We start from the raw sequence: 26380 nt of genomic DNA, 5'->3' as shown, positions 1-26380 counted from the left end.
TCAATAGTTGAACAGAAAAAGCAAATGTGTCTTAATTTCTGACAAGCTGTTGAACTTGTAATCATGAAGTTATTCACAGTAATGAGGTATTTCATAGGTCCTTTCCCTCTCAACCAACTATAAAAAGCATTACTGTCAACATTTGAAACATCAGATCTACATTCTAGACCGCAGGGTATTACACTGGCACAATCCACTATTAATCTAAACAGGCACTGAACTGCACATAAAGGTTGGCATCCATACCAAGTTACAGCTTTGTGAAGGATTTGGCTGGATGCCCAAATGACATTCTTGTGTATTCTACTATTAATTATCTTATATATTTTTTTCCAAATTGAAGTCAACATTAGTTTAGAAAAAGTGAATTTTGCTTTATCACATATTAAGAATTAAAATGTATTATGATAATATAATCAGTTAAAAGTAAAGGTGAACTATCCAAGCCTCAAAAACAGTAACCAAGAACATCAACAAAAAAAATTTATGCCCTATGTATTGTTGGGTGACCAGGCATAGCCCACAGCCAATGCCCAGCCAGCTAGCAATGTACAGTGGTACCTCTGGTTAAGAACTTAATTTGTTCTGGAGGTCTGTTCTTAACCTGAAACCATTCTTAACCTGAGGTACCACTTTAGCTAATGGGGCCTCCCACTGCCGCTGCACCACCACTGCGCGATTTCTGTTCTCATCCTGAGGTAAAGTTCTTAACCTGAGGTACTACTTCCGGGTTAGCAGAGTCTGTAACCTGAAGCGTTTGTAACCCGAAGCATTTGTAACCCGAAGTACCACTGTACTGCCCATCCGGCAGGGCCTCCTATTGGCTGATTTAAAGCTAGCATTTTGGCAAGGAATCCCTGCTCCTTTATTCTGCTGGCTGGGGAATTCCCCTAAGGGCTGCCAAGACACACTGGGCCCTAGCTGCTGGGTCATGGTGGATGGAAGTGAGGTCTGCAACCATAGTCTACCTGAGAAGGGGGTGAGTAGCCATTCCTAAACACCTATTCCTAAATACCAGGAATGAACTTGGTGAGTATCTAAAGTAGCAAATGATAATATATATTAATTAGTAGTAGCAGTAGTGATTGAAGTTCCACAAAGATAAATACTACCATACAAAGGCATCAATAATGGAACATTTTATCAAAATTATGTTTGTTTCAACGTTTGCAGTTTTATCTATTTTTGAATATTGTTCTAGTACTTACTACTTCTTGCGACATTCACTAGCTCTATCAATTTTAAATTCTGGCAGACTGATGAATCCCTCTGCTTTTTCATCCTATGAAGATGAACAGATTAAAGAACAAGAGCAAAACCAGAAGCCAATCAAAAAGAAAACAAATACAAGCATACTGAACTATCTCTTGTCACAATATAACAATTTCTGATTTATTGCTTCATTAAAACTTCCACAAAAATTAATGGAAGCATCTTGCCAGAAAGGTGAAAACATCACTTTAAAAAGAATTATTTTAAAGAACAACTTAAACCATCTCTTCAACCATTTCTCTTTTGGGGCGATTCACATAACTTGGACAGTAGAAGCAAACAAAATTAACTTAAACATGCAATTTTTCAGATAGAACATAGTATTAGAAGCACAATGCAATCTGGATCCACTAGAAGTCTGCAGCTGAAAGAACTGGCTGGTTAGTTTAAAACAATGGTCTGGTTCGTACAAAATGCTAAGCCAAACTATGGCCTAGCAAGAATGAACACAGAGTAAAAATTGTTACATTTGAACTGGGCCAAAAATGTGGAAATTTAGTTGCCTACTCTTGTTACTGTCATCTTGCTGTCTCTTCCTCACTGTTTCCTTGGGCTTGCAAAAGCAGAACTTTGCAGTAACAGCCAAAGCAACAATTGCCAGAATTCTATTGCTAGCATCTACACTTCAGATCTAGCATTTCTGTATCCCCTTTATTCTATTCCTTGCCTTTTCCCAGCCCTTTTGCCAATACTGCTCAGTCACATGTACTTGCCAGTTCTAGGTATACTTTTGCCCTGATCCTAATTTTCCTCCTTTTTTCAACTACGTATCTCCATGACCCAGAGTTTCCTCAGGACCTTAGGTCACTGCCAACTTTGTCTTACTTCAGTTAGTCATCCTGTATCTTAATCAACATCCTAACACTCTCCCCTCCTTCTCACTTCTCATCTTAACTGCTAAGAGCTCTTCAGAGCTCTCATTAATTCCTTCTTGTCTCAATTTTCTACCTCCTTAGCTCTTTTACTGAAGCCTCATTTTTCACCTACATTTCTATCAGTTTCTTCTTTCTCAGTCAACTGCCTTCTTTACATCTTTTCTGCATCCTCCAGGAATCATTATATTGCCTGTTTCTTGTGACATCTTCCTCCATCCTAAGTTTTTCCCCATGTGGAGTTCTAATTCCAATCAAACTAACAATACTCAATTCCCTCACAAAAGAAATTATATGGCTTCTGAATCAGGGCCATAGCACCTGCTGATATAATTTTTCTGCATGGTGAATGTTTAGTGTATCCAGGTTATCTTTGTTTTAATGAAGAAGAAGAAAACCTATGTTACCAATATTTAGCATGGCTCTTGGAATCACTAATTTAAAACATGAACAGGAGAGAGCTGTGCACAGTGTCAGAACTGTACTTTTTGTTTCCACTGCCGAAGGGAAAAGCTAATATTAAAGGTAGTTTGTCTCTCCAGTACAAACAGACAGTCAAAAACAAAACTCTACGCATGTAATGACCAAATCAAGTTTGGGCAGTTATATATGGTTCTTCACCACATGCATATATCATGTTTTGGACTGTAGCCATATTGTTCAGTGCAGTCACATCCATCTGCAGGAAGAACACCAAACATGTCAGTTTCTTACCTCCTCATTGATATACCAGTAGAGAGAAGTATCCTTCAGGACAAACCAGTATTTCTTCCATTTTTGTGAGAAATAACTCTTGGCATCTTTCTTTTTCCAGAGCCAGCCTTCACAGTCTCCACGACCAAGATCTTTACAAGAAATTCGCCTTTTACTCTTACTTGGTGCGAGACCTTAGAAGAACAGTTGTTTCAGAGATGATTCATGTACCCATATAATACTTCTGTCCTGAGCTGGAATGCATTGTTGTGGTTTCTTTTGGGGTGGAACTTCTCTCCATCCATTCTAATAAGTAGCTATGACTAAAGCATAATCTACTACTTAGATCAGGCATAGGCAAACTTGGTCCTCCAGATGTTTTGGGACTACAACTCCCATCATCCCTAGCTAGCAGGACCAGTGGTCAGGGATGATGGGGATTGTAGTCCCAAAACATATGGAGGGCTGAGTTTGCCTACGCCTGACTTAGAAGGAAAACAGAGATAAGGCCTAGTTAAGGTCATACAATTCTCATAGGTGGCTTAAGGTCATAATGACCACTGGAGGAAATGGCGACATGCGCTGAGAAAATTATGAATGTTTCATAGAATCGTAGCATTTGGATGGGACCATGAGGGTTATCTAGCCCAACCCCTGAAATACAGGAATATTTTGCACAATGTGGGGCTTGAACCCAAGATCCTGAGATTAAAAGACTCATGCTCTACCAACTGAGCTATCCCAGCAGAACATAGCAGCATTAACTGTTACAAAATTGGAGTGTGTCTGTTTTAAAATTGTCACATTATATGCAGACAAAAATGTTTACACAGTATAAAATTATGTTTAATTTTTCACCAGACCTATAAGGTATAAACTGTTTTACATAATAGTTACCTTTGTTCTTCTTTTTAGACTTATGCTGTAGAGAGGATTGTTGAAATGTCTAAGAAAAACACACACAACAGTTTAGTTAATTTGTGCCAATCGCACCACAATACTTCATGTACAACAACACAAACCTTAGACTAGAAGTTCTCTTAAACTGTGTCCTGTAAGCTCTATTCAGATGGAATACGTTATGGAATGGCTGATAAGTGTACTTGACCCTGCAGTTAATTTACTTTTCCCTAACTATTGAGATGGAGGTTGTTTTGACCAGGGTCAGATTTATCAAAACAGAATAATTAGCAAGTTTTGATTTGCCCAGTTAGTAATTGTGTGATTGATTTCATTTTAAAGTACCATATTTTTCACTCTATAAGATGCACTTTTTCCCTCCTAAAAAGTAAGGGGAAATGTATGTGCGTCTTATGGAGCGGATGCAGGCTGCGCAGCTATCCCTCTTGCTGTTCTGGCTGCAGGGATAGCTGCACAAAGCCTCTTCAACAACATTTGATTCTGAATATTTTTTTTCTTCTTGTTTTTCTCCACTAAAAACTAGGTGCATCTTATGATCAGGTGCGTCTTATAGAGCAATAAATAAGGTAAATTTCAGGCATAGGGCACCCGATATGACTGGGATGAATTACCTTGTTTTTTGTTGTTTGGACGTTATTAACCCATTCAGACTGTCCTTGAAAACATCTGCTACACAAAACCCTATTCCCACCTCTGCTTTCCCTGAGTAGCTCAATGTCACCACCAAACAATGTTATCTGTGAAACCTACAGACACAGTTGAGCTCAGAAAGCATAACTGGCACAGAAAGTCAAGACCTTGGTTGTGATAGGCATTTTTCAGTATTTTTCTCTATGAATATAGCATACCTGTGGCTATGGGAAAAGAGCTCATAACAACTGAAAGGAATTGCAAAGGTATTGCATTTTTCAATGAAAGCAATGGGGTGGGATGGGATGGACAGCCAAGGTATGCTGGAAATACCTTGGTATCTATCAGGACTTCAAGTTTCAAGAACTTAAAACACCTACTTAAAATCTGTTTTGCTGCATTTTTAACAGTTCTACAATTACTGGTTTTGTTCAATATGACAAATCATTACATCAAAAGCATGTTTACTGAATATAAGAATTGCATTGGCCCAATATTAAAGAAAGAGCTCTTTTGACTTTCAGTGTTTGCTGCTCTAATAGATGCTTTCACTTCATGGACAGAGGAGCACCAATGCTCCATCAACAAGTTAACAAGCTATTTCTGGTCCAATTATGAAAAAGCATACAATTTCCCAAGTATACACTGCTACACACACACACACACACACACACACACACGGCAACTTCCAAGTCTAATCAATCCTCTTTGTTAATTCTTCAAAAGTATACAGTAGAAGATGACAATTATCTCTGTGAACTTTCCTCTTTAACTAAATGGAAAGTAATGGCAACTGTGAGAAGATTCGGGTATGTCTGCCTAGCCATGTGAGACCAACTCCACCCTGCTCACTCACCCAGGTCTCAGTGACACAGACCAGTGATAAAGTGATACAGAGCAGCCTCATCATCCATAATCAACTCAATGGTGAGGGAGCTCTTATTTAGGGCTAACCTGGTATTCAGCAACAGCAGCTGCAGACTCGAGGGCTGGCTGGTAGTACAACTGCAATTGTTCAGGTTGGAGGAGGGGCTGGCACATGGCACAGTCACTAATTGCCTGTGCTATGTGCCCCTGAACCACTATGATTGGGACCCTGATGCCCTCTCCAGCTCCTCCCCTCCCTCAGTACAAACAACCCCCCCCAAAAAAACCTCACAAATTAAAAGCAGTTAAAATAATTAAAAACAGAACAATTATAGCAGCATGGGCCCTGTCTGCCAGAATTTAGACATAATATCAGTCCAATATATTGTTAATGAGGTGTGCTCCTGCATAGGTCCCCCTTGCCTTTCTTTATACTGATATTATGTCTAAATTCTTCAGTGTCTAAATGGCTTCAGTGCTTCGATTCATACTCTTGTTTGATTGATGTGTACAATTCAGGAAAATAAACAAGGATCACCTTCTATTTAATTTCATTACTTTTAAAGATCAAAATAGCAAAAATTGTTTGTATCAAATTTTTTATTTACAGGAAAATTTACAATTACTTAGACTATCAATAAAAAAAATCTTAAGTAGGTAATTTCTATTTATTTAAAGAAAGCACTAATACAAATTATTTTATGAAGCAGCTGTTTCCTTGTTGCAAAACATTTAACTAAGCTCCAAGAAAGACAGCCATCACATCCAAAACAAAAAATGAAATCCATGTCATAAATGGATGCAATCAATTAAGATATGCAAAACCATTCATCTTGCTTTGCTTTGTGCATATAGGCAAACAGATGTCACAAAAAGAAAAAGCAATTTTTGTTCATATATCCTGGATCATCCTGGATGACTCTGATGACAGTCCATAGATTTGTTCTGTATTATTAAAATATATGACAATAAATTTATCATGTGAGAAAATTCCCCACAACTGTACATGAATCAATTCATTATGAAAATAAAATACAAGAATATCCACAGGCCCCAGGGATTCTGTTAATTCACATGTACCATGAATTGGGTTCCTATAATACTTTATTTCAGTCACCCAGGCTTCAAGGGAAGCAATAAAATGAGTTTGCTGGAATAAAAGCAGGTCATTGGTTTTAAATTGGGCTCAGTGGAGAATCATCTGCTTTGACAACACTCAATGACAACAGAAACTGGGACACAGCCAGAAACACAAAGTCCCACAAAGACTGGATGTCTTTAAATCCATTTGCTAGTTCACTAAAAAAAAGGGTAAGAGAACACTGGGGGTGGGGAAGTATTGGCTTTCCTCTCACTTTGCAGGATTTTAATGGTCTTTTAATATTTCTTTTTTGAGTGGTTACCTAAATTCATTATTTGCAATTCAAAATAAAGTTGGTGACTATATTTTCTAATCTTTCCACAGTAGTTATGAAAACAACAGGGATCATATGAATATGACTGGACGATTTACATTTTAATTCTATTTTTATCTAATTGAATTTGCAAAAAAAAAGGTGTATATAGCAATGACCTCCAGCTTCTTATCCTCCTCATTCAATACAACTGAAGGGCAAATTACACTTAACTGCCAGGCTTCTTTGCTTCATTTCTTACGAAAAATTTAAAAAACAACCAATGGTCATGTGTCAGTCACTCAACAACAGCATCAACATAGAGTGAACTATTTTGTAATTTTACTCACGTGATATAAAGATGTTTCAGGCCCAGGTGTGCTCATGCTGTCTTGCCTTAATGAATCCATTTGTAAACTAGGTAGCAGAGAATAATGACTAGGACTGTTGCTTTTATCTCCTCTCTTTTTAGATTTTTTGCCTGTGTCCTTTTTGCTGTTTCTTTGAAACATGTAATCCTCTTGAGCTATTTTTTCATTGCTCATATACCGAAGTAATGAATTTTCTAGGTAGAAATTGGAAAGGTTATACTGAAAACCAGTTCTTAATTGTCCAGCTGTTCAGGACATATTTTGCTGAAATCAGGACAACCTGCCTTCAATCCTGCCTTTCATTGGACTGAAATACACAATAATGCAGAAATTCTATGTTTAATACCATAAAATCCAGTGAATAATGGTGCACAGTGTACATATTGGTTTTATTATTTTATCACAATATCACACAATATTAGGGCTCAGTAGTTTAGAACATATAAAGGGCAACTGAGTACCCTATTCTAAAAGCTATCTTCTGTTTAATACAAACACTTATATTGCGTCATTGGCTCGTGCTAACTCTCATTATCTATGGATAAATCCACTTGCATCTTTAGCTAGAACATAAAGTTAGCTATATGTTAGCTTCACTCTATAATCTCTTCCTGGTGTTATTTAGTTATTTATCCATAAAAATGCAGAATTTTACCACATAACTTAAATCCACATAAAACAAAAGGTTTATCTTACATTGCAATAAACACCTCTAGCAATTCAGCACAACCTTGCATCTTACTTTGGAGTGAACCACAAACTTCTATGCCTTCCACTATTACATGCCTCCGATGCTGCTACTCGTTTTAACACAGACTTTTCAGACCAAACCTTCCTATAATATTTTTCTATAGAATAGACTATGGGAATCTGACTGTAATGTTAATAGAAAGCTGATTTTGTTCCTTAACCGAGCTCTGCAAACTATTCAATTCAAGAAAAATGCTTGGAGAATCATAGAAACTATACCGTATATTCTGTCTTTGCTTGAATAACGTTTCTTATTTTCATTCAAACTTTTAAAATAACTTTATATTCTCATCAACTATGAGAAAAAGGGGGAATTAATCATAGCTTGCTTTGAAGCTATAGGATACTTTTGTTGTATGCAAGCTGCAATATAAAGGTAAAGGTAAAGGGACCCCTGACCAATATTGACTGGTGGGCCCCAGTCCTTGCCACCCTATTCACCAGCATAGATCAAACAGCAATAATACCAGAGGACTGGGGATTGGCAATCATCGTTCCCATATTCAAGAAAGGCTGTAAACTTGATCCAGCCAATTACAGACCAATCAGTCTCTTAAGCATTATTAGCAAACTTTACGCAACTCACTTACGTGAAAAGTTTGCGGACTGGCTGGAATGGGAACACATCCTTAAGGAAGCCCAGGCTGGTTTCAGGGCACATAGATCAACTTTAGACCAAGGACTGGTATTGCAACATCTAGTGGAGAAATACACCTCAAAGAAAGGAGGCTCCCTCTATGTAGCCTTTATAGATTTCAAATCAGCTTTTGATTTGATACCCCGGCACAGACTTTGGGAAAAATTAAGTGCCACAAACATCGACAGACGTCTTTTGCTTCTTATCCGTAGACTACATGAAAATACTCGGATCCGTGTTAGATGTGACCGTTATGGGAACCTATCAAAGGAAATCCAAAGTTTCCATGGTGTCAAGCAAGGCTGTGTTCTTGCCCCTATTCTATTTAATTTCTACATAAATTCCTTAGTCAGAAAGATGGAGGATGCAAGTACTCATCCCCCAAACCTAAATAATATACCAATTCCAGTCCTTTTGTACGCAGATGATGCGGCACTTATTTCCTTCTCTTGTGTGGGTCTAAGAAAACTTTTACGAGCTCTTACAGAGTATTGCGAAGCTGAACACCTAATAATAAATTACACTAAATCAAAAATTATGGTGTTCTCCAAGAGAAAACTCCGACATAAATGGAAAATTAATAACCAACCTATTGAGCAAGTAACATCCTTTAGATATCTTGGAATAATCTTTGATGAGAAGGGATCCTGGTGCCATCAGATTAAGAATTCCATTGCAAATGCGCAAAGATCCTCCAGAGCTATCATAAGATTCTTCTATAGAAAAGGAGGTCAATATGTTCCTGCTGCCTCCCAGGTCTTTGTCGCAAAAATACTTCCACAACTGATGTATGGCACCCAGATATTTAATTGTCAAAAACTCAAGTCCCTGGAATCTGTACAAACTAAATTTTACCGCTCCCTACTAGGGTTACCTACCTGTGTTTCCAACACAGCCATTAGGCTGGAGGTAGGTCAACTCCCTATCAATGCCAGGATATGGATCCTGAAGATTCACTTCTGGCTAAAACTCATATTTTTCCCAGTGGGAGTGGCTCCATTGACTCTATTAGACCCGTTCCAGTCTAAATGGAGATTGTTGCTCTATGAAAAATTGAAGGGCCTGGGGCTTTCCCCACAAGAACTTATAGCCTCAGGTTTTGAAAAGGCTAAAAGGATGGTGAGCCAGCGAATAGGAGATGTAGAGCTCCAGGACCATATGAGCAAGATAGATAAATATCCAGCCATCCAAGATTATGGAAAAGGGTTCAATCTAACACCATATTTGCTGGATTTACAAATCGCAAAATACAGGCGGGCGTTTACCCTTACCAGATTTGATGTACTGCCATCTGCCTTACTAAAGGGCAGATACGTGGGCAAACCCTATGCTGAACGAGTCTGCCCATGTGGTCTGAAAGAGGTGGAAACGGTTTCACATGTGTTGCTACACTGCGACCTCTATGGGGATATCAGGTCACTGTTTATTTCCCCTATCGTTCAGAAATTTCCAGGTCGATCTGAATCTCAGCGGCTGAAAATCCTACTAGGAGATAAAAACCCAGAAGTAACACTGAAAGTGGCCAAATTTTCTGCGGCTGCGATCAAGCGGAGGGCATTAGCTGTAAAAAAGTAAAAGACTTGACCCCTGGACAAGCCCCTTCATTTTTTAAGTCTATACATACATTGTAGTGCGTGTGTGCGTGTATGTGTGTGTGTGTGTGTGCATATGTGTATTGCTTTTATGTATAATTTTACAATTTTTAATTGACACCATTACTCCCCTTGTAAATTATCGTTGTTGTTTTTTCTGGTCTATGACCGTAATAAATTAATTCATTCATTCAATATAGTACCATCTATTTGCTAACTTCATAGGGTGACTGTCAGTGCTTATGTATACCATTCAGGACTCAAGGCAGCCCTAATGTTTACAGATCTGAGTATTCTTTTTAAAAAGAAAAGGAAGTAGAAGGGTGTCTAAAACAGGGGAATGGAGACTGCCTTTATGCAGCTAGGTGCAAACTAGAGGAGGAGAGAGGTACGGTAAACAGAAGCTGTAGATCTGATCTGATCTCCTCATCTCACCCTCAACTTCTTTTCTCCCCTCATTGCACCACTACAGCTTTCTCATCTCTATTAGGAGGCTTCTGCCAGCCCACCTAAGCATCCTCCCTTCTATTCAGGGCCAGCCAGCAGCTGACATGATCCTTGCCTTCAAGGGCTCTTAGGCTTCAAGCTTATCCAAGCTTACCTGAAATATGTGTCACTGAACTCAAACGAATATGAAAAATATGTATTATCAAGATGAATTCTATAACATCTCATATATTCTCACAAGAGTATTTCACTGACATTGAAATAATAAGATTTTAAATTATGTTGTTCAAATATGTGTGGGGAACTTCCTCAAAAGCTAGGGTTGAGTTTCAATTATTTCCCTGCTGCTTCACTCTGGGAATCAAATTGCAATAGTATCATGCATGGTCTTATAAAACTGAGAAGAAGTTGGCAATTTGTTCCTAACTGCCAATTTGTGACACTGGTAATAAACCATCAACAAGAATTCTCAAATATTAACCACATAACCTGCATTGTGTAGAATGTTCTGGAATAATAAGGACAATTTACATTTTAATAACATCTATAAATATATTCAATAATTTCTGTAAATGTATATTAAAACACAATTAAATGTACAATTTGTGTGTGAGGTCACTTACCTCTCCTGCTATCTCTTTTTGTCTTGGTGGGATCTTCATAATCCCCTACCCAGTTATATTCTACTGGCATAGATATAGGTCTTAGCTTGCCTGCAACAAAATATATAAAAGTGTTTGACTTCAAAATAATTGTAATGAAGTTATAAGATTAGATTAATGTATTTACACTTTCTTCATGTGATACGAAAGTAATTTATGATGAGTAGGCTTCTTGTAACTTAATGGTTTTGGAATTATTTTCCTATGTGCATACAAGAAAAAAAGTTTCCCCCTCTAAATAGACCCATCAATCTGAATTCTTCTAAAATATTGTTAACCTGATCTAACTGTTCACATTATAATAACTAACATTAGGGTAATCATAAAATGATTTAGCATTCAATAAAACTTGCCATATGCATACATCCGCAGGATTTACTGTGTAAGCTCTCCAATGAAAGCAAAAGATTGCGTCTTTTCCAGCAATAAATTAGATACAAAATGGCAGTAGGAGTAACCCAATGTCCTGGAAAAATTACTGCGGAATATCATGTTTAAAAAGGCTGAATAACTGATCACCAACAGTATCTATAACATGGAAATCCCTAATTCAGTCTGTAAGACTGAACAATTGTATGTGAGATTCTGTGGACAGACATACAATATGGCGGAGACTGCATACCTATGGTTACAGAATTAGCCTCTATGTCCATGTGAGGTCTATATGCACAAGAACCATTATTTAAGCAAACATGGTGTCTTCAAAAAGAACTGCTGGTATTCTTTATATCAATTAGCCTATCCCTAGGCCTCATGTGTTTATAGAACTGATGATGCCATGGCTACAACAGGCAACAATTTGAGAGAAGCAGGGCTGACCTTCTAAGATGCAAGTGGAAGGCAAAGAGATAGCCAAGATTTAATCAGGAATAAGATGGGAGAGTAATGTACATTTTAGGATATATAAATATGACCGCAAACCTTATCTTCTTTTCAGTCTGGCAGCAATTTTATTTTTAAATTTTTATCTGGATTTAAAATTAATACAAAATTTTCTATGCAAATAAGAAAAGACTTCCAGCTTTTTATAAAGCTAAAGGACCATATTAGCTTTATTGTTGTGAAAACTGTAAATAACAGCTGCCACAATTCTTTATGTGTGTTCCAGGTAAAAACTGACAGATTATCAGATATTGTAGTATTCCTTCAATCTAATTATCTGTGCTCTAGACTTAAAGGAGTCACATTTAAAAGTCAAGTGAATTAAAAAGTGATTTTGCTTTCAGTTTTGCCATTTTAGAATTGAAGATTAAATTGTGGTGAACTGAAAATGTAAAAAACAATGAAAAAAAGCTTTTACTTAAATAACAGCTATATAGATAAAATGGTATCATTCAAGGAAAGAAGTGAAGTCTGAAAGGGTAATTTATAGAGCTAAGGTAAAGGTAAAGGTAAAGGTACCCCTGCCCGTACGGGCCAGTCTTGACAGACTCTGGGGTTGTGCACCTATCTCACTTAAGAGGCCAGGGGCCAGCGCTGTCTGGAGACACTTCCGGGTCACGTGGCCAGCGTGACATCGCTGCTCTGGCGAGCCAGAGCCGCACACGGAAACGCCGTTTACCTTCCCGCTGGTAAGCGGTCCCTATTTATCTACTTGCACCCGGAGGTGCTTTCGAACTGCTAGGTTGGCAGGCGCTGGGACTGAGCAGCGGGAGCGCACCCCGCCGCAGGGATTCGAACCGCCGACCTTTCGATTGGCAAGTCCTAGTCGCTGAGGCTTTAACCCACAGCGCCACCTGCGTCCCCTAATTTATAGAGCTAAACCAAGGCTCAAACACTTTTCAGACAAATTCAGGATTTATGTAGCATGACATTTTCAGCCAAGAAAATTGTCCACACAAGTTAGACTTTAATATTACACAGTGAAACCTTAAACAATGATTTTAAATCTATGGTAGGCTCATAAACAGCAAGTTAAGAATCTGACAGCCAAAGAGGGGAGGGGAGCGGGCGGAAGAAGAGGGAAAAGGAGAAGCTAAAGCTTTATAAAACAATAAACACAATGAAGAGATAACAGCAAAAAGATTCACCATCTGTAGAAGTTCCGCACTAAAATAAATCAGTATTTATCATTAATTATTTGCATAGTGCAGAATTATCTATGAAGTTAATTAGCACAGACACAGTACTAGCACAGGTGTCTTTAAAAAGCCGCAAATACACTGAAACAGTATTTTATCAATGACTATTAGTCATGGAAGCACCAAACGAACCTCCATGTTCTGAGGCAGTTAGTGAAGTTCAGGGGTGAATACTGATGGAAATGTAGTCTGAAGAGCACCATGTAAACCCAGGAGAGAGGCCTTTGCGTACATGTTATTAGCATGAAAATTATGAACAAGTACAAAAAAAACACTCTGTACAAAATAATCAAGAGGACCACAAACCAAAATCAAAATAGAAAAGTAGGCATGTGTATGTGTGGAACAGAAGGGATGGGAGAAAAATCAGGAAAGAAAAGAGGAGGTGAAGAAGCTGATCTGCAAAGTAGGCTGAGGCTCATAGCATGAGCCTCATATTGACTGTTAAGGCCAAATGACTGTGCTGACATTAGGCTATTTCAGGAGGGGTTGAATAACTGTCTTGTGAAAGCCAGGGCTGGATGTAATACACAATGCAGTAAAGCACAGCATAATGTGAGAAGAAATATATGTACAATACATACAAATGTATGTTCCAGGAGAAAACTATGTAAGAGCCATGAAGGATTATGTTTTCTTTATAAGTGAGTACTGTACCGTAGGTTGGAGTGCTCTCTCTCCTTCCAGAGCTACTTGTTCTTCCCTTTTCATATTCATAACAGTATAAAACAGCATCTTCTTCAACCACATTAAAACGCTTTCGGTATTCTTGGTCCAGAAAGGAATTTGGAGATTCAGATCCCTTGTGCACTGGTTTTCCCACTAAGTGTCTTCCGATATCATCACATGGAAGATTCCCCTTTTCATCCCTTTGAGGGAAAAAATTAATTTGGATGCATTCTGATAGCCACATGAAGGAGAAAGTAAGTAGCACTGTGCATAATGGTGGTTTTGCCTACCTCATGGCAATTGTCACAACTTAGTTAAGCATTGGGACAGTCTTAGTCTTGGATGGAGGAACGGTTATAATCTCGACTTGCCCCTTTAATGCTAGGGAATGCTGTTAAAGGGTCTGGGGGGAGTTGCTTATGTCCTTATTATCATTATTATTATGTCCAGTTGGGGGCCAGGACTGATAGCACTCCCCCAGACAGTGATTCCTGTGGGGCTCCCCCTATTTGATGTAAGACTTAGGAACCCCCGTGGCCGGATTGACCTGGTGTCACTTCTGGCAGATGGGCCAGAAGTAATGCCTAAGCCTCAAGCCTAAGCCAAACATTTTTCATCTGTATTCAAAAAGTTGTGGCCTGTTTCTATCCAAAAAGCCAGTCTATGGTGTCCTTTATTTTACTTGGAGGGTCAGGGGCAGAAGAGGCCTGGCACCTTGGCCTGCAAACAATAGCTGCTATAATTTGTACAAAATGAAGTGGCAGAATTCTAAACTATATGAGAAATCTATTCAAAACCAACATGAACAATTTGAGTATCCAGTACCAAGGAAATATTGCTATACTTTAAGTCTCTGAAACTCCATTTTTGGTATGGTTTCCCCCCCCCCAAAAAAAAAAACCTGTAAGGACAGGAAACAGTATCACTAAAAATGGGTGAGATTTCTTCTTCCATCAGTACCTTTCCCTGTAAAGGCTATATGAATCACACATAGACTGCCATGTCTATGAGTGGGTGACAGCTGGTCTGTGGATCTTGGTTTGTGGATCTCCTCTTTATATTGCAAAGTTTGCAATCTGGTAGCAGAAGTTTGCAATTTCACACCTTCCCCCACCCCGCTTCCCAAAAAAGGATGTAGTTTCACTTTGTTATGAGGGCGATTTCAAATTATCAGGAAGATCGACGATGACAATTCACCTGGGAATATAAGGCTCTGCTGGAGGAGGAGGTATGTAGAGGTCCTGAAGTGCTGAACTGTCTCTCTTGGTTGGTGTGCTTATAGTACTGGATGGTGTTGCCACACTGCTTGTAGGACTTCTAGGTACAAGAGGCTGGTTAAAACAAAATATAAAGAATTAAATGCATACGTGATTATCACTGAATCGCTTTCATGTTTTTATTATCACAGTAATTTAAATCTAAATGTTTATGCACCAGAAAATGCAATGTTTGCATAGCTGACCTCTTTGTGAGTTGCATGGATAAAAGTATTCTATGTCATCCAGGGAATATATACTGGTGACATTACAAGGATTGTTTCAATCCACCCCTTTCCCCAACTACTAGGTGCCTACATATTGCAAATATCCTAAGCTACAACATAGATAAATCATTTTCCTAGAGTTTAATATAAATTGCATCACACAGACAGAGCTGAAATATCTCTTTCTGGATATATTCGCAATGTTACATGTTTTGGTCCCTAGCTTCACAGAAGTCACAGAAGTCTTCAATGTTTTTACCAAGGGGTGTTCCTTAAAACACAATTCTTCCGTTAACACCACATTTTAAACCCTATGTCCTTGTTTAGATATAGTACTTGCTGGGGGGGAGGGAGTCTACCCACTTCTAGTTGTCATAGCATGTAATAACTCTACAATAGCAATCACATTGTGTTTAACCTATAGCAGTATAGCAGGGCACAAATATTTCATTTTGGGGTTTCAGGGATAGAGGGCATAGTAGATAATCCTTTGTAAGAAGGGAGGGACCTTTGTAACAAGAAATGAATAAATTGTGACAGGGAACTGGGACTTTAGTGTAAATACTAATCATGACCTTTGTAGGGTACAGAGACTGAAATATGAGGCCTGCAAAATCCGGCAAGATATGCTTGGTAGTACAGTGAGATGTAATGTGATGGAAAGACACACACAAAAATGGAATAGATATACATCAACATGAACGTTAAAAATGGACATAGATTCAAAATCTGAAGGAGAAATAAGAGCTCCCTCTCAATTCTGGAAATCTGGCCTAAGGAGAAAGATGTCTGGAGTACCTACTAAAATAGAAGACATTATTCTGGATCCAAAACAATATACAGAGTAGCAAAGCTTCAATTTTTAGAGCAGGAGTGAAAAATGTCTACCATAAGCAGCAAAACATCTCTTGAATCCCAATAATCTTGACTGAAAAGCACAGCATTAGCAAATAGATAATCACCACTGAAAAATTGAGGCAAGCATAAATACTGTTTCTCATTCAGAAGTCATTTTCAGTAATTACAGAATGGCAGTTTATGGCTGTCCTGCTGTGGTTCAGGTTGATAGCATCACTTCAAAGGTGCTAGCAGAAAAAAACCCACACGTTATTTGATTTCTAGATTTTAATAATCTTGGTTAGCAACCTTTTGAATCTTCATGAATAAGGCTTCTACATTATCATTCAAATGTAGGCTGAAATGTGCCATGCTCAATTCATTATGACAGCCAAAGGTGGCTTCAACATTCCATAACAGAAATTATCAAGTTAGTTTCAGTGTTTGCAAGGCATGGGGTTCCTCAGTTGCCACTGCTTCTAAATCAAGATATGAACATTCCAAAGTAGTGATGCGCTAATGAAAGAAGATTGTTATCTGACAAAAAGCTACCTGAGCACCATTTGCCAACATATGGAATTCCAAAGTATGTTCAAGTTATACGTTCTTCAAAAGGTTCGCAACAAACAAGCCAATTTCAATCAGATGGTTCTTTTCATGGTTACTGCCATCTTATTCTTCAGATGCACTTAACTATTAATTTAAATAACTGAGTCATTTTTGTTATTAAGGCAATATTCAAGATGGAAACAAAAGTAGTAGCTGACATTGTAAATATGAGCTCAATGTTGCATGAACAGGTGAATTCCAACAAGGAGTTCCATTTTGTAGAGTACAATTTTCTGAGTAATATAACCTTCTCAATTTTTAACCTTCCCAGGCATTCCTAGAAAATGGCATGACATGTTACACACTTTATAGTTCAGATTTTGTAAAAATTCAGTCACACAATTAAGAAACACTAATTTCAAGTAGTTTTAATTTATTAAATCACAAATAGTAATTCAGATTTCAATGGTTTTCCATTTTTTTAAAAAAAGTTCCAGAGGCTGCAGTCCTATGCACACTTTCCTGGGAGAGAGTCCCATTGAATTTAGCTGAATTTACTTTTGAGTAGAAATATTTCCGAATGGACTCAAAAATTAACATAAAAAAAATTATGTCTAGTATATTATTGTACAAGATATAAAACAAGTGAAAACAAATTTGCCTGATGAGTCTGTCTGTTTCTGGGTCAGAAACTATACAGTGATTACTAGATTACACTCAATCTGATTGTCACAGCAACCCAGCAAACTTGTCTATGCAGTGCAGCATCACATCTCCTTCAAGGATGGTTTGCTCTCCCCACCATGGGTTGTGATTGAGAGGAAGTTGATGTGCAACTGTTTAGGTATGTTTCTCAGCCTTCAGGCAGAAAGACTGGCTCATGTCTACTAGCATTTATATTACAGCCAGGAGTTTTCAAACAGTAAAACACAGATTTCACAATTGCATATCTTTACCATAGCTGCTAGCACACAGCTGGCAGTACATAGATTTTAATAGCAGCAAGAGTCCTAAAGACTCATGGTAAGATGAAAACAAAGATACTCCACTGTGTGTGAAAAAGGGAGCATTGAAATGTCAGGAGCAAAATTATATACAAATACAATTTGTTGCTAAAATACAGCAATTGTATAATATAGAGAAACAATTGCTAGGAAAATTGCATGGTCCCCAATAGCTTCAAATTCTGGTATGGGCCTTGATTGGGTGAACATGTGGCACCTGAATGTCTTGCATAGTTCTCCTTTTCACAGGTTTTGCTTTATTTGAATTTGAATAAACTCTGCAGAGTAGACTTGTTCCCTAACATGTTCATTCTATTTGCAACTGCTAAGGCAGCCAGCAAGTTCTCAATTTTTATTTTAATAACAGTGAAGATATAGTTGCATGCCAGGCACATTGTGATGGCCCTCCCTAGGCTAGGTAGAAGGTGAATAATGACCAGGATACAGGATTGGGTGAAAATAGGCTGGAACTTTTATTGACCACAGTGAGGTAAGCAAGGTTGGCAAGGCATTGGGTCAGGGTCTGTCATCCTGTAAGATTTCTGATCTGAAAACACCATCCCAGAACCCCTACTAGGGAATTCCTTGGAAGTTGACCCAGCACGGTGCACAACTTGCAGCTGGAATCCTGCTGGTAACCTGAGATATGTGACACCAGACCCATGCTCAGGCCAGGAGCTGGTGCACCTCCTAAAAACCCTTATGTTCAGATCCTACCCAATGCCATTGCTGCTCAAGATGTAACAAATAGATTTGTAGAAGACACCTAAACACCTGCTATCCACTGAGAGAAAAGTGAAAACCTTTCAATGGAAGGCCCATTGTGGTTAAAAGTAAAATTCCTTTCTGGCCCTGTAAACCAGGAACCACTCGTGCCTCAGTGGGAGTCTCTAAAACTGAGGCAGTGAGAGTTGGAAAATTCAGCCCCAAAAGGAGAAAGGCTGAGTCTGAGGGCAACCAGCACTTTAAGAAGGCCCAATGCCCCTCTCCCTCGATCTTACCCAGCCATTTGATATGCAGAAGCCCTGTGAGATTCTGGGGAGCCTTTGTCTGTGTTATCTTGGCTAACTCACAGGAAGAAAGTTTGACCTGTCCTAATATGCAGGAAACTTGGCTATAGAAATACCCAACAATTTGAGTTATATTTGCAAAACACATGAACTAAACACATAGAAACAACTTAGACACGTGGAAGCAACAAATATTTTGGCTAGTTATATACCAAATAATTTCTAATTCATGGTACTGGTTAAATGGCATCACGTGTAATTTATTATGAATCTACATTGATTTATTGCAAACTTTATGTAAACATTTTAACTTGAAAAAAGCTTGAAATAATCCATTCAAACATTAAAGCTTCTGAAGTTTCCTTGTAATCACGAGTTTTACACATAAAAGGTCCAACAGAGCATCCTTGAATTATAATCTGTTGGAAATGGCGGGTGGCTTATAAGTCTCTCTATGAACATACATTGACATTTGATATGTTTACACATCTGGAGCATCCTGGGGGACTGAACTTATAGACACCCAGTGAGACTTTTGCAGTAAAAGTCCCCTTTGCACAAAAAGCCAAGACTTACAACAAAGTGAGAAGGGTGCACTGCTAACACTTGCTACAACTAGAGATGCAAGGAGAAGTCACTCCACCCTGCATGAATAAGCAATGGAGCAGGACCACAAACAATGACTAGGACTCCCCAACACCCTTTATCTTTCACTTTCCCTGAGATACACAGAGCACTCAAAACACCAATGAATGGAATGTCTTGCCCTACTGCAGCACTAGGGAACATGTAAGCACTTTGAATTGGTCTGGAAACAGACTGGCAACCAGTGCAGCTATTTTAAAACAGAGGTCACACAAGATCTAAACAGAACCCCAGCCAGTAATCTGTCCACTGCATTTTGGACCAATTGAAATTTCTGACTTGTCTTCAAAGGCAGCCTCACATAAATCACATTGCAATAATCCAATTTGGAAGTTACCAGAGTATGGAGTGCTGTGGCCAAGTCATCTCTGTCCAAAACGGCCATAGCTGGTAAACCAGCCAAAGCAGAAAAAGGGGCTCTAGTTACCAAGGCCACCTGAGACCCAGGAACACCCCAAGCTGCAAACATGCTCCTTCCAGAGGCGTGCAACCCCATCCATATCTTTTTTAAAAAAATTATATTTTATTAATTTTCCATACAATCATACCACATTACAATTTCTATTAAACTTTTCGGTTTTTGACTTCCTTCGGCTTCCCCATCCATATCAGGCTGCCTCCCCACCACTCACACATGAAACCCCTTTTCAAGATTCAGCTTCATTTTACTGTCTCACATCCAATCCATCACCACCTCCAGTTATCAGTCAAATATCTCAGCTATCTCTCCTGATTCAGATGGAATAAAAAGGTAAAGGGACTCCCGACCATTAGGTCCAGTCGCGCTCATCTCACTTTACTGGCCGAAGGATCCGGCGTACAGCTTCCGGGTCATGTGGCCAGAATGACCACATGCTGGCGAAACCAGAGCAGAGCATAGAAATGCTGTTTACCTTCCCGCTGGGGCGGTACCTATTTATCTACTTGCACGGGAGCTTACTCCGTCACGGGGATTCAAACCACCGACCTTCTGATCGGCAAGCCCTAGACTCTGTGGTTTAGACCACAGCGCCATCCGCGTCCCTTTTCAGATGGAAAAGAGAGCTGCATATTGATGATACTGCACCTCAAATCTCCTGATGATGACTCCCAGAGGTGTCAAAAAAGGGATATTTGACACTAGGTGATAGTTGCTTTAAGATTTTTGAGTCCAGGTAAGTAAGGAGTACACCACCACCTTCTTCAAGGCAGGTGGCACCTGCCCTGCTCCAGTGAAGTATTAATCACTTGCTGGACTCACCCAGTAAACTCCCTACAGCTTGCTGTAATAAGCCAATATGGATAAGGGTCAACCCTGCTTTGCAGAGGTCATCCAATATGCTGGCAAGAATTTTATTACCAAAACCAGTCCTCATCAAACACCAGTAAAGTGAGATGAGCGCGACTGGACCTAATGGTCGGGAGTCCCTTTACCTTTTTATTCCATCTGAATCAGGAGAGATAGCAGTTACCACTGTTCAGGTCCAGGCAAGCATCTTGGTCACTGGACTTGATCATGTTTGTTATAGTTGTTACAATTTTGGGGTCCAGGGAGCATGTTACAGAACCATGGCATTCAGTTCTGGTGAAAACCCACACCCAGTCCCATCTCCACATTCCACAAAGAGGCATTCATTACCTCCTGGACTTAGCCAATTTCTTTCTGCTAGATGTTACAGGCCAAGAAGAGCAAGGAATATGTGGTTATGCTTTAGGCCTACTTATCTAAATGCTTGTCCATATCCTTTGGTTTCAACAATTCAAAACCATCCAGCAAAAGAAGACTAGATCCTAGGTAGCTTTAATGAACCAGGTAAGCTCCTGAACCAATGGATGAAACTCCTCAGTTGGGTGGTAATAGAGAAGTAGATGCCACCACCATAGGCTTGATAACAAATTCTTATTTGTGTTTGTTCAGATTCACATGTGGTTTTCCACCACTTGCACACAAGTGGTCTCCTTGCCTGCTTCATAGTTCCTGCAACCCCCGGTAAAGGAAACTTTCCTTTTGTTTATACGGCCATTGGCTGTGCTGATTGAGCACAACTTTAGCCCTGGCGATAGCCCTAGTGCAGTGGCTATGAGGAACAGTGAGATCATAGGACTGTCCTGTCCATCAGACAAGAAAGTTTCTGTGCTTAAAAAATATTTATTAATTAGCAAAAATCAAATGGGAGTAACAACAAAAAATATACAGAATGTGTGAAAAGATTGTATTTCTTCAAGGGAAATAGCACAGAAGAGAAACATTTCATTTAGCAAAAATCATTTCAGGTATCAGATTGCTCATATTGAATTAACAGCAGAACCTCAGCAGAACATGACAGTCACAGAATAATTTTAAAACTTCTAAACATGAAATGTTGTATGACTATAGGGACAAATTATAGGTTAGAATCAAAGGGATAATTATGGATAAACATTGAAAAATATATTTGTCTATTTAGAACTACACCATTGTTCACTTACATAAATGGAACCCTTATACACAGAATTAATATTCAGGGATCTTTCCCCCCCCCCCCCAGGCTTCATTGTCTGTTGAAACAGCATTATATAGATTACTAAATTAGTCCAAAGCACTTTTTAAAAGGAGTATTTTCCAGAAGGCAGAATAGTAGGTTCCCCAGCAGCAAACCCATCTTTGATTAAAGTTTACTAGTACTTAGCATTGTGTGGCATCATTTACATTATTGGAAACTACCAAAACAAACATCATTCCATCCCCACTACTTCCAAAAAGGGAAATAACAAGATTGGGAAACGAAACAAATATCACAAAAAGAGGGTGATAAAATATATATTTAAAACCTGGAAATGAAACATATTTTCAAAAAAAACCCCAACGCAGATAATTTTAAGCCAGGAGCTTTGAGAAAAATAATATGCTTATTTCAATGCTCTGTAAAATAAAAACTATATAGAAGTTATGATTACCAAAACAATACAAAGGGTACGGTCAAATGATGATCCCTGTAAGGAACATGGGGGGGGGGTCTAAAAATCATGTATAAATCATGAAATTTCAGTTTGTAAATTTTGTAAAACGTATTAGGATTGCAATGAATATTTTAAACTTGAAAGACAATTTAAGAACATGCATCAACAAAACACTAAGGAACAGTAATATAACGATAATACTCTGGATTGTTCCAGAAAAAATCTTTGGCTACTAATTTACTGTCCAAATATAACTATATTTACCTGCAAGTCCCACTGATTTAAAAAAAAACAACAAATTCCACTTAATTATGTTTAGGATTGCTTTGAGACCATAGTACTTTCTGTGTCTAACCATTAATAGCATGCTGCAGTGAAATCAAAGAGTAGTCACAGTTATGGTGCTATGTTATGTACGTCTACTCAGAAGGAAGTCCGACTATGTTCAATGGGATTTACCTTCTGAAAAGGATCACAGCCATATTCTGAATAATAAATCCCAAGACTAAGTTTCCACATTCCGCATAAATGACTGTTGGGTAGAATAAACAGTAAAATTTATTTACTTCACTCATTAAAAGTGTTTAAAAGCAGGATGCTATAAAAGAAGAGCGAGGTGAGTCACAGTTTTTGATATAATGCACGTACTCTATTACCTATATTATCTTAACTCGATAAATTAAGCACCATTTCACTATCCCTTAGAATGCACTGAAAACAATGCAAAATAAGTTTGTGTTCTTGTGGGAATCCACACATTCCAAAGTTTGAGAATGACATGTTCAAGTAAATTCTGCTTATAATCAAATTGTCTGGTACTGGTAAAAGAACTTTAAAATCATTACTGATTTTAAATGATTATCAGGCTGGCGCATGGGAGAGGGGGGCTTTGGTATTTCGAGAAATGTCCTCTGTATCTGGCTGCCTTAGCCTGGTCTCTCTTGTCCCCGCACCCCCAAAAAAGTTTTCAAAAGCTGCCTTATCTAATGTCCAGAGCATGAGGATTTGCAATGCAATCATCATCTCCCTCTTGGTGGTATTTTAAAAGTTGTTCCTGGTCATAGAAACATACTTGTGTTTTCCAAATGGGGAAGCAGACCCATTCTGTGAACTTGTGAGAATATCTCTCAACTATTCAAATGCAGCCCATTTACCATAATGGCTGCAAAATGACTATGGAAATGGCACCCCTGTTAGTATAAAGTTATGCTTATCTGAAAGTGTAGGAATGTTCTCCAGATCATTTGGAACAAGCATTTGTCCTATGTGTTTCAGAAGTGTAACGCATATTCAACTTTTCATTATGAAAACCATATCTTGCAAAATAAGCATACTTTTTACTTAAGGAACATATTTAATAAATCATGCTATAATATTACACATTACATTAATGCAAAGGTACAAGGTGTAAGCATAAATATGCAAGGGCATATTTACAGAAATAACAGTGTATCAGTCTTAAGAAGGCAAGTTGCTAACCTTTCATGAAAATTAAGACTAAAAGCTACTGATGTATACTATACAGTTAAAATTCCATGTTTACAGAGGGTTTTGTTAATTTCCCATCAGTTTTCTTTACTAATGTACTAACTTGTAGATATAGGAGCTCACTGAAAGTAAAGAACCTTTTTTGGGTAAAAGATCAGATCAGAACATAAAAATGAGAACAAATATTTTACAAAGCTATAAAATAGGAACTCCAATTGAAGTTGCATTTTCAGATTTAAATAACATCTTAGATCTATCAAATTTTGAACTATCATGATCAGCAAATAGACTTTTGTTAGTCATGTAAGATTTATGTTTTACAATTATTGAGAATGTGATCCCACCCCCATCCTGCAAAATGAATTCTAGAGTTTAGCTTTATGCCTACATCTATATTAATAAATATACATTTATAAAAACATTTTAAAGGCTACTTTAGTGTTCTTCCACGTCTTGCTTTTTGTTTTAAACAGGAACACTCTAACTGTTCTGGAATGTACCCAAGAAGGAAAACAGTTTTCCTTAGTGTCATTTGGAAAGAAAGGGTTTTCAGTATACATATTTTAAGTGACATATTAATCAAAAGATCAATATTTTAGTTTAGAAAAAGCAACAAGCCTTTATATCTTCAATTGTTAATTAAATTGTATAGAAGTCCAGTTTATCATAACAATGTTTTACAATGAAACAAAAATACAGAGTTAGGGTTTAACTTAAAATAAGAAAAAAGAATCAATTAAAAAGCAGGTCAGCAAAATACTATATTCAACTAAGGTGTACTGAAAGCAGACCAACTGAAATTAATGGACCAACATTATGTGTCTACTCTGAATAGGACTAGCATTGGATATAACCCAATATACTTAAATCTATGGATTTCAATGGATCTAGTCTTGAGTATGACTAACGTTGGATATTACCCTTTGGAACTATTTACCTGAGCAAAATTATGCAGGGATGTGACCTGTACATATGTTAAATATAGCTGAATATAGATGGGCTTAAGACAGTGTTTGTAAATTCTAATCATATTTTGTGTTCTAAGCCACTCCTATGATATACTGACAATATGTTTAGCAGGCAACCAAACAGCAATCTATGATGGTTTATGGTTTGATATGAAGATTTATATTTATTTCCCTTTCCTTTATATATTTTTACTTTCCTTTATTGCCATCATTCCTATTCTATTACATGATTCCAGTCTTCCTTAACAAATCAGAGCACAGCAGTAGGGGCAGGCAAGCAGGGCATTCAGTAACATTCACAGAGATGGCATTCATTAAGTGTACCCACCTTTCCCTCTCTTTGTCAGCAGAATAGGCAAAGGGAGGTACAAGCCTGTCTGGGGCTGAAACCGATATGTGAAGAATACTAATTGTTATTTACTTGTCTGGAAAGTAAAAGAAACCTAACCAAGGCAGGAAATTACATTTCCACATCTGTGAGAGTTACATTGACATCCACCTGGCTGCACTGCCCAAAGGACCCTGAAAAGCTTCTTACTTTGGCTGTGCTTTACTGAGTTCCAACTCAGGTTCTTTTGCCACACACTCCTCACCCCTACCTCCTTGCTCTGTGTCTAATTATGGATAGAGGAAGGAAGACCTTGAGGCTCCTGGCATGGAACCTCTATCCACTGTTTCTTTCCCAGCAACAACGAATCAGGGCTCTACCCCTTTCTTCATCTACTCTGTAGGTGTGTCTCTTGCTTATATACATTTGAACTGGTGAGGTGGGAGTCTAGAGATGGAGAATGTAGGATTTAACAATGTGGTTAAATCACAGTCTATTCAATTTTTTATTTTTATTAAATCAGGACCTCATACTGTAACAAACTGTTTGGATTTGGATTTGATATCCCGCTTTATCACTACCCTAGGGAGTCTCAAGCGGCTAACAATCTCCTTTCCCTTCCTCCCCCACAACAAACACTCTGTGAGGTGAGTGAGGCTGAGACACTTCAGAGAAGTGTGACTAGCCCAAGGTCATCCAGCAGCTGCATGCGGAGGAGCGGGGAAGCGAACCTGGTTCACCAGATTACAAGTCCACCGCTCTTAACCACTACACCACACTGGCTCGCCTGTTTAATGTTGCATAGTAACCTATAAACATTATATAGGGTGGAAAGCATATCTAAAGTTTTGTGAAATAGAGCAGATATATGCAACTGAGGAATACAAGATTGTCTAAATTTTGCAAGCTTGGGATTTAATGTTAAGTGAACTCTAGAGAATAAATGTGCAAAGATCATGTCAAAAACCATTGTCAAAGCATACAAGACTAAATCCACATATGCTGCTGAGATGAGGCACAATAAAGCAGCATTGAGATAATCTATAGCTAAAATGATGGTGTATGATTTATGATTAAGCATCATTACCTGCAGAGCAAGGGGCTTCCATCTCATATTTTTCAGTAAAGCTGGTGCTGAGGTAAGCATGCTCTGAGGTCGCTTTTTCAAAGTTAAGATAACACCACTCGGATCCTCTCGTAGTGCATTCACCAAATTTTTCAACTGCCACCCCACCTGGTAACCAGCAAAATTATTACAATAAAATTGAGGTACAATATTCACAGTGTAATC

The 26380-nt window shown here is 38.3% G+C and overlaps 1 protein-coding gene across 15 annotated transcripts in view; it reads right to left on the bottom strand.

Annotated features, from left to right (window-relative positions):
* CNKSR2 (connector enhancer of kinase suppressor of Ras 2) overlaps window positions 1-26380 on the bottom strand; it is a 230123-nt gene that overhangs the window by 39926 nt on the left and 163817 nt on the right. For 11 of the 15 annotated variants that reach the window (XR_014563096.1, XR_014563097.1, XM_083734205.1 and 8 more), the window contains 8 exons: window positions 26177-26323; window positions 15056-15189; window positions 13847-14058; window positions 11070-11159; window positions 7000-7214; window positions 3735-3783; window positions 2859-3031; window positions 1209-1282 (listed from right to left, as the gene is read on the bottom strand). Coding sequence is in view for 13 of the 15 variants with exons in the window: in XM_083734205.1 (XP_083590331.1) it covers window positions 1209-1282; window positions 2859-3031; window positions 3735-3783; window positions 7000-7214; window positions 11070-11159; window positions 13847-14058; window positions 15056-15189; window positions 26177-26323 (1094 nt within the window). In the remaining 2 variants the exon portion in view is untranslated. The remainder of the gene's footprint in view (window positions 1-1208; window positions 1283-2858; window positions 3032-3734; window positions 3784-6999; window positions 7215-11069; window positions 11160-13846; window positions 14059-15055; window positions 15190-26176; window positions 26324-26380) is intronic. The other 4 variants (XM_083734212.1, XM_083734214.1, XM_083734206.1 and 1 more) reach the window with 1 other exon arrangement.

Source organism: Podarcis gaigeae (assembly GCF_964106915.1).
Source record: "Podarcis gaigeae genome assembly, chromosome: 4".
NCBI lineage: Eukaryota > Metazoa > Chordata > Lepidosauria > Squamata > Lacertidae > Podarcis > Podarcis gaigeae.
Note: the sequence above shows the minus strand (reverse complement) of the source record. Positions and strands in the feature narration are given on the sequence as shown.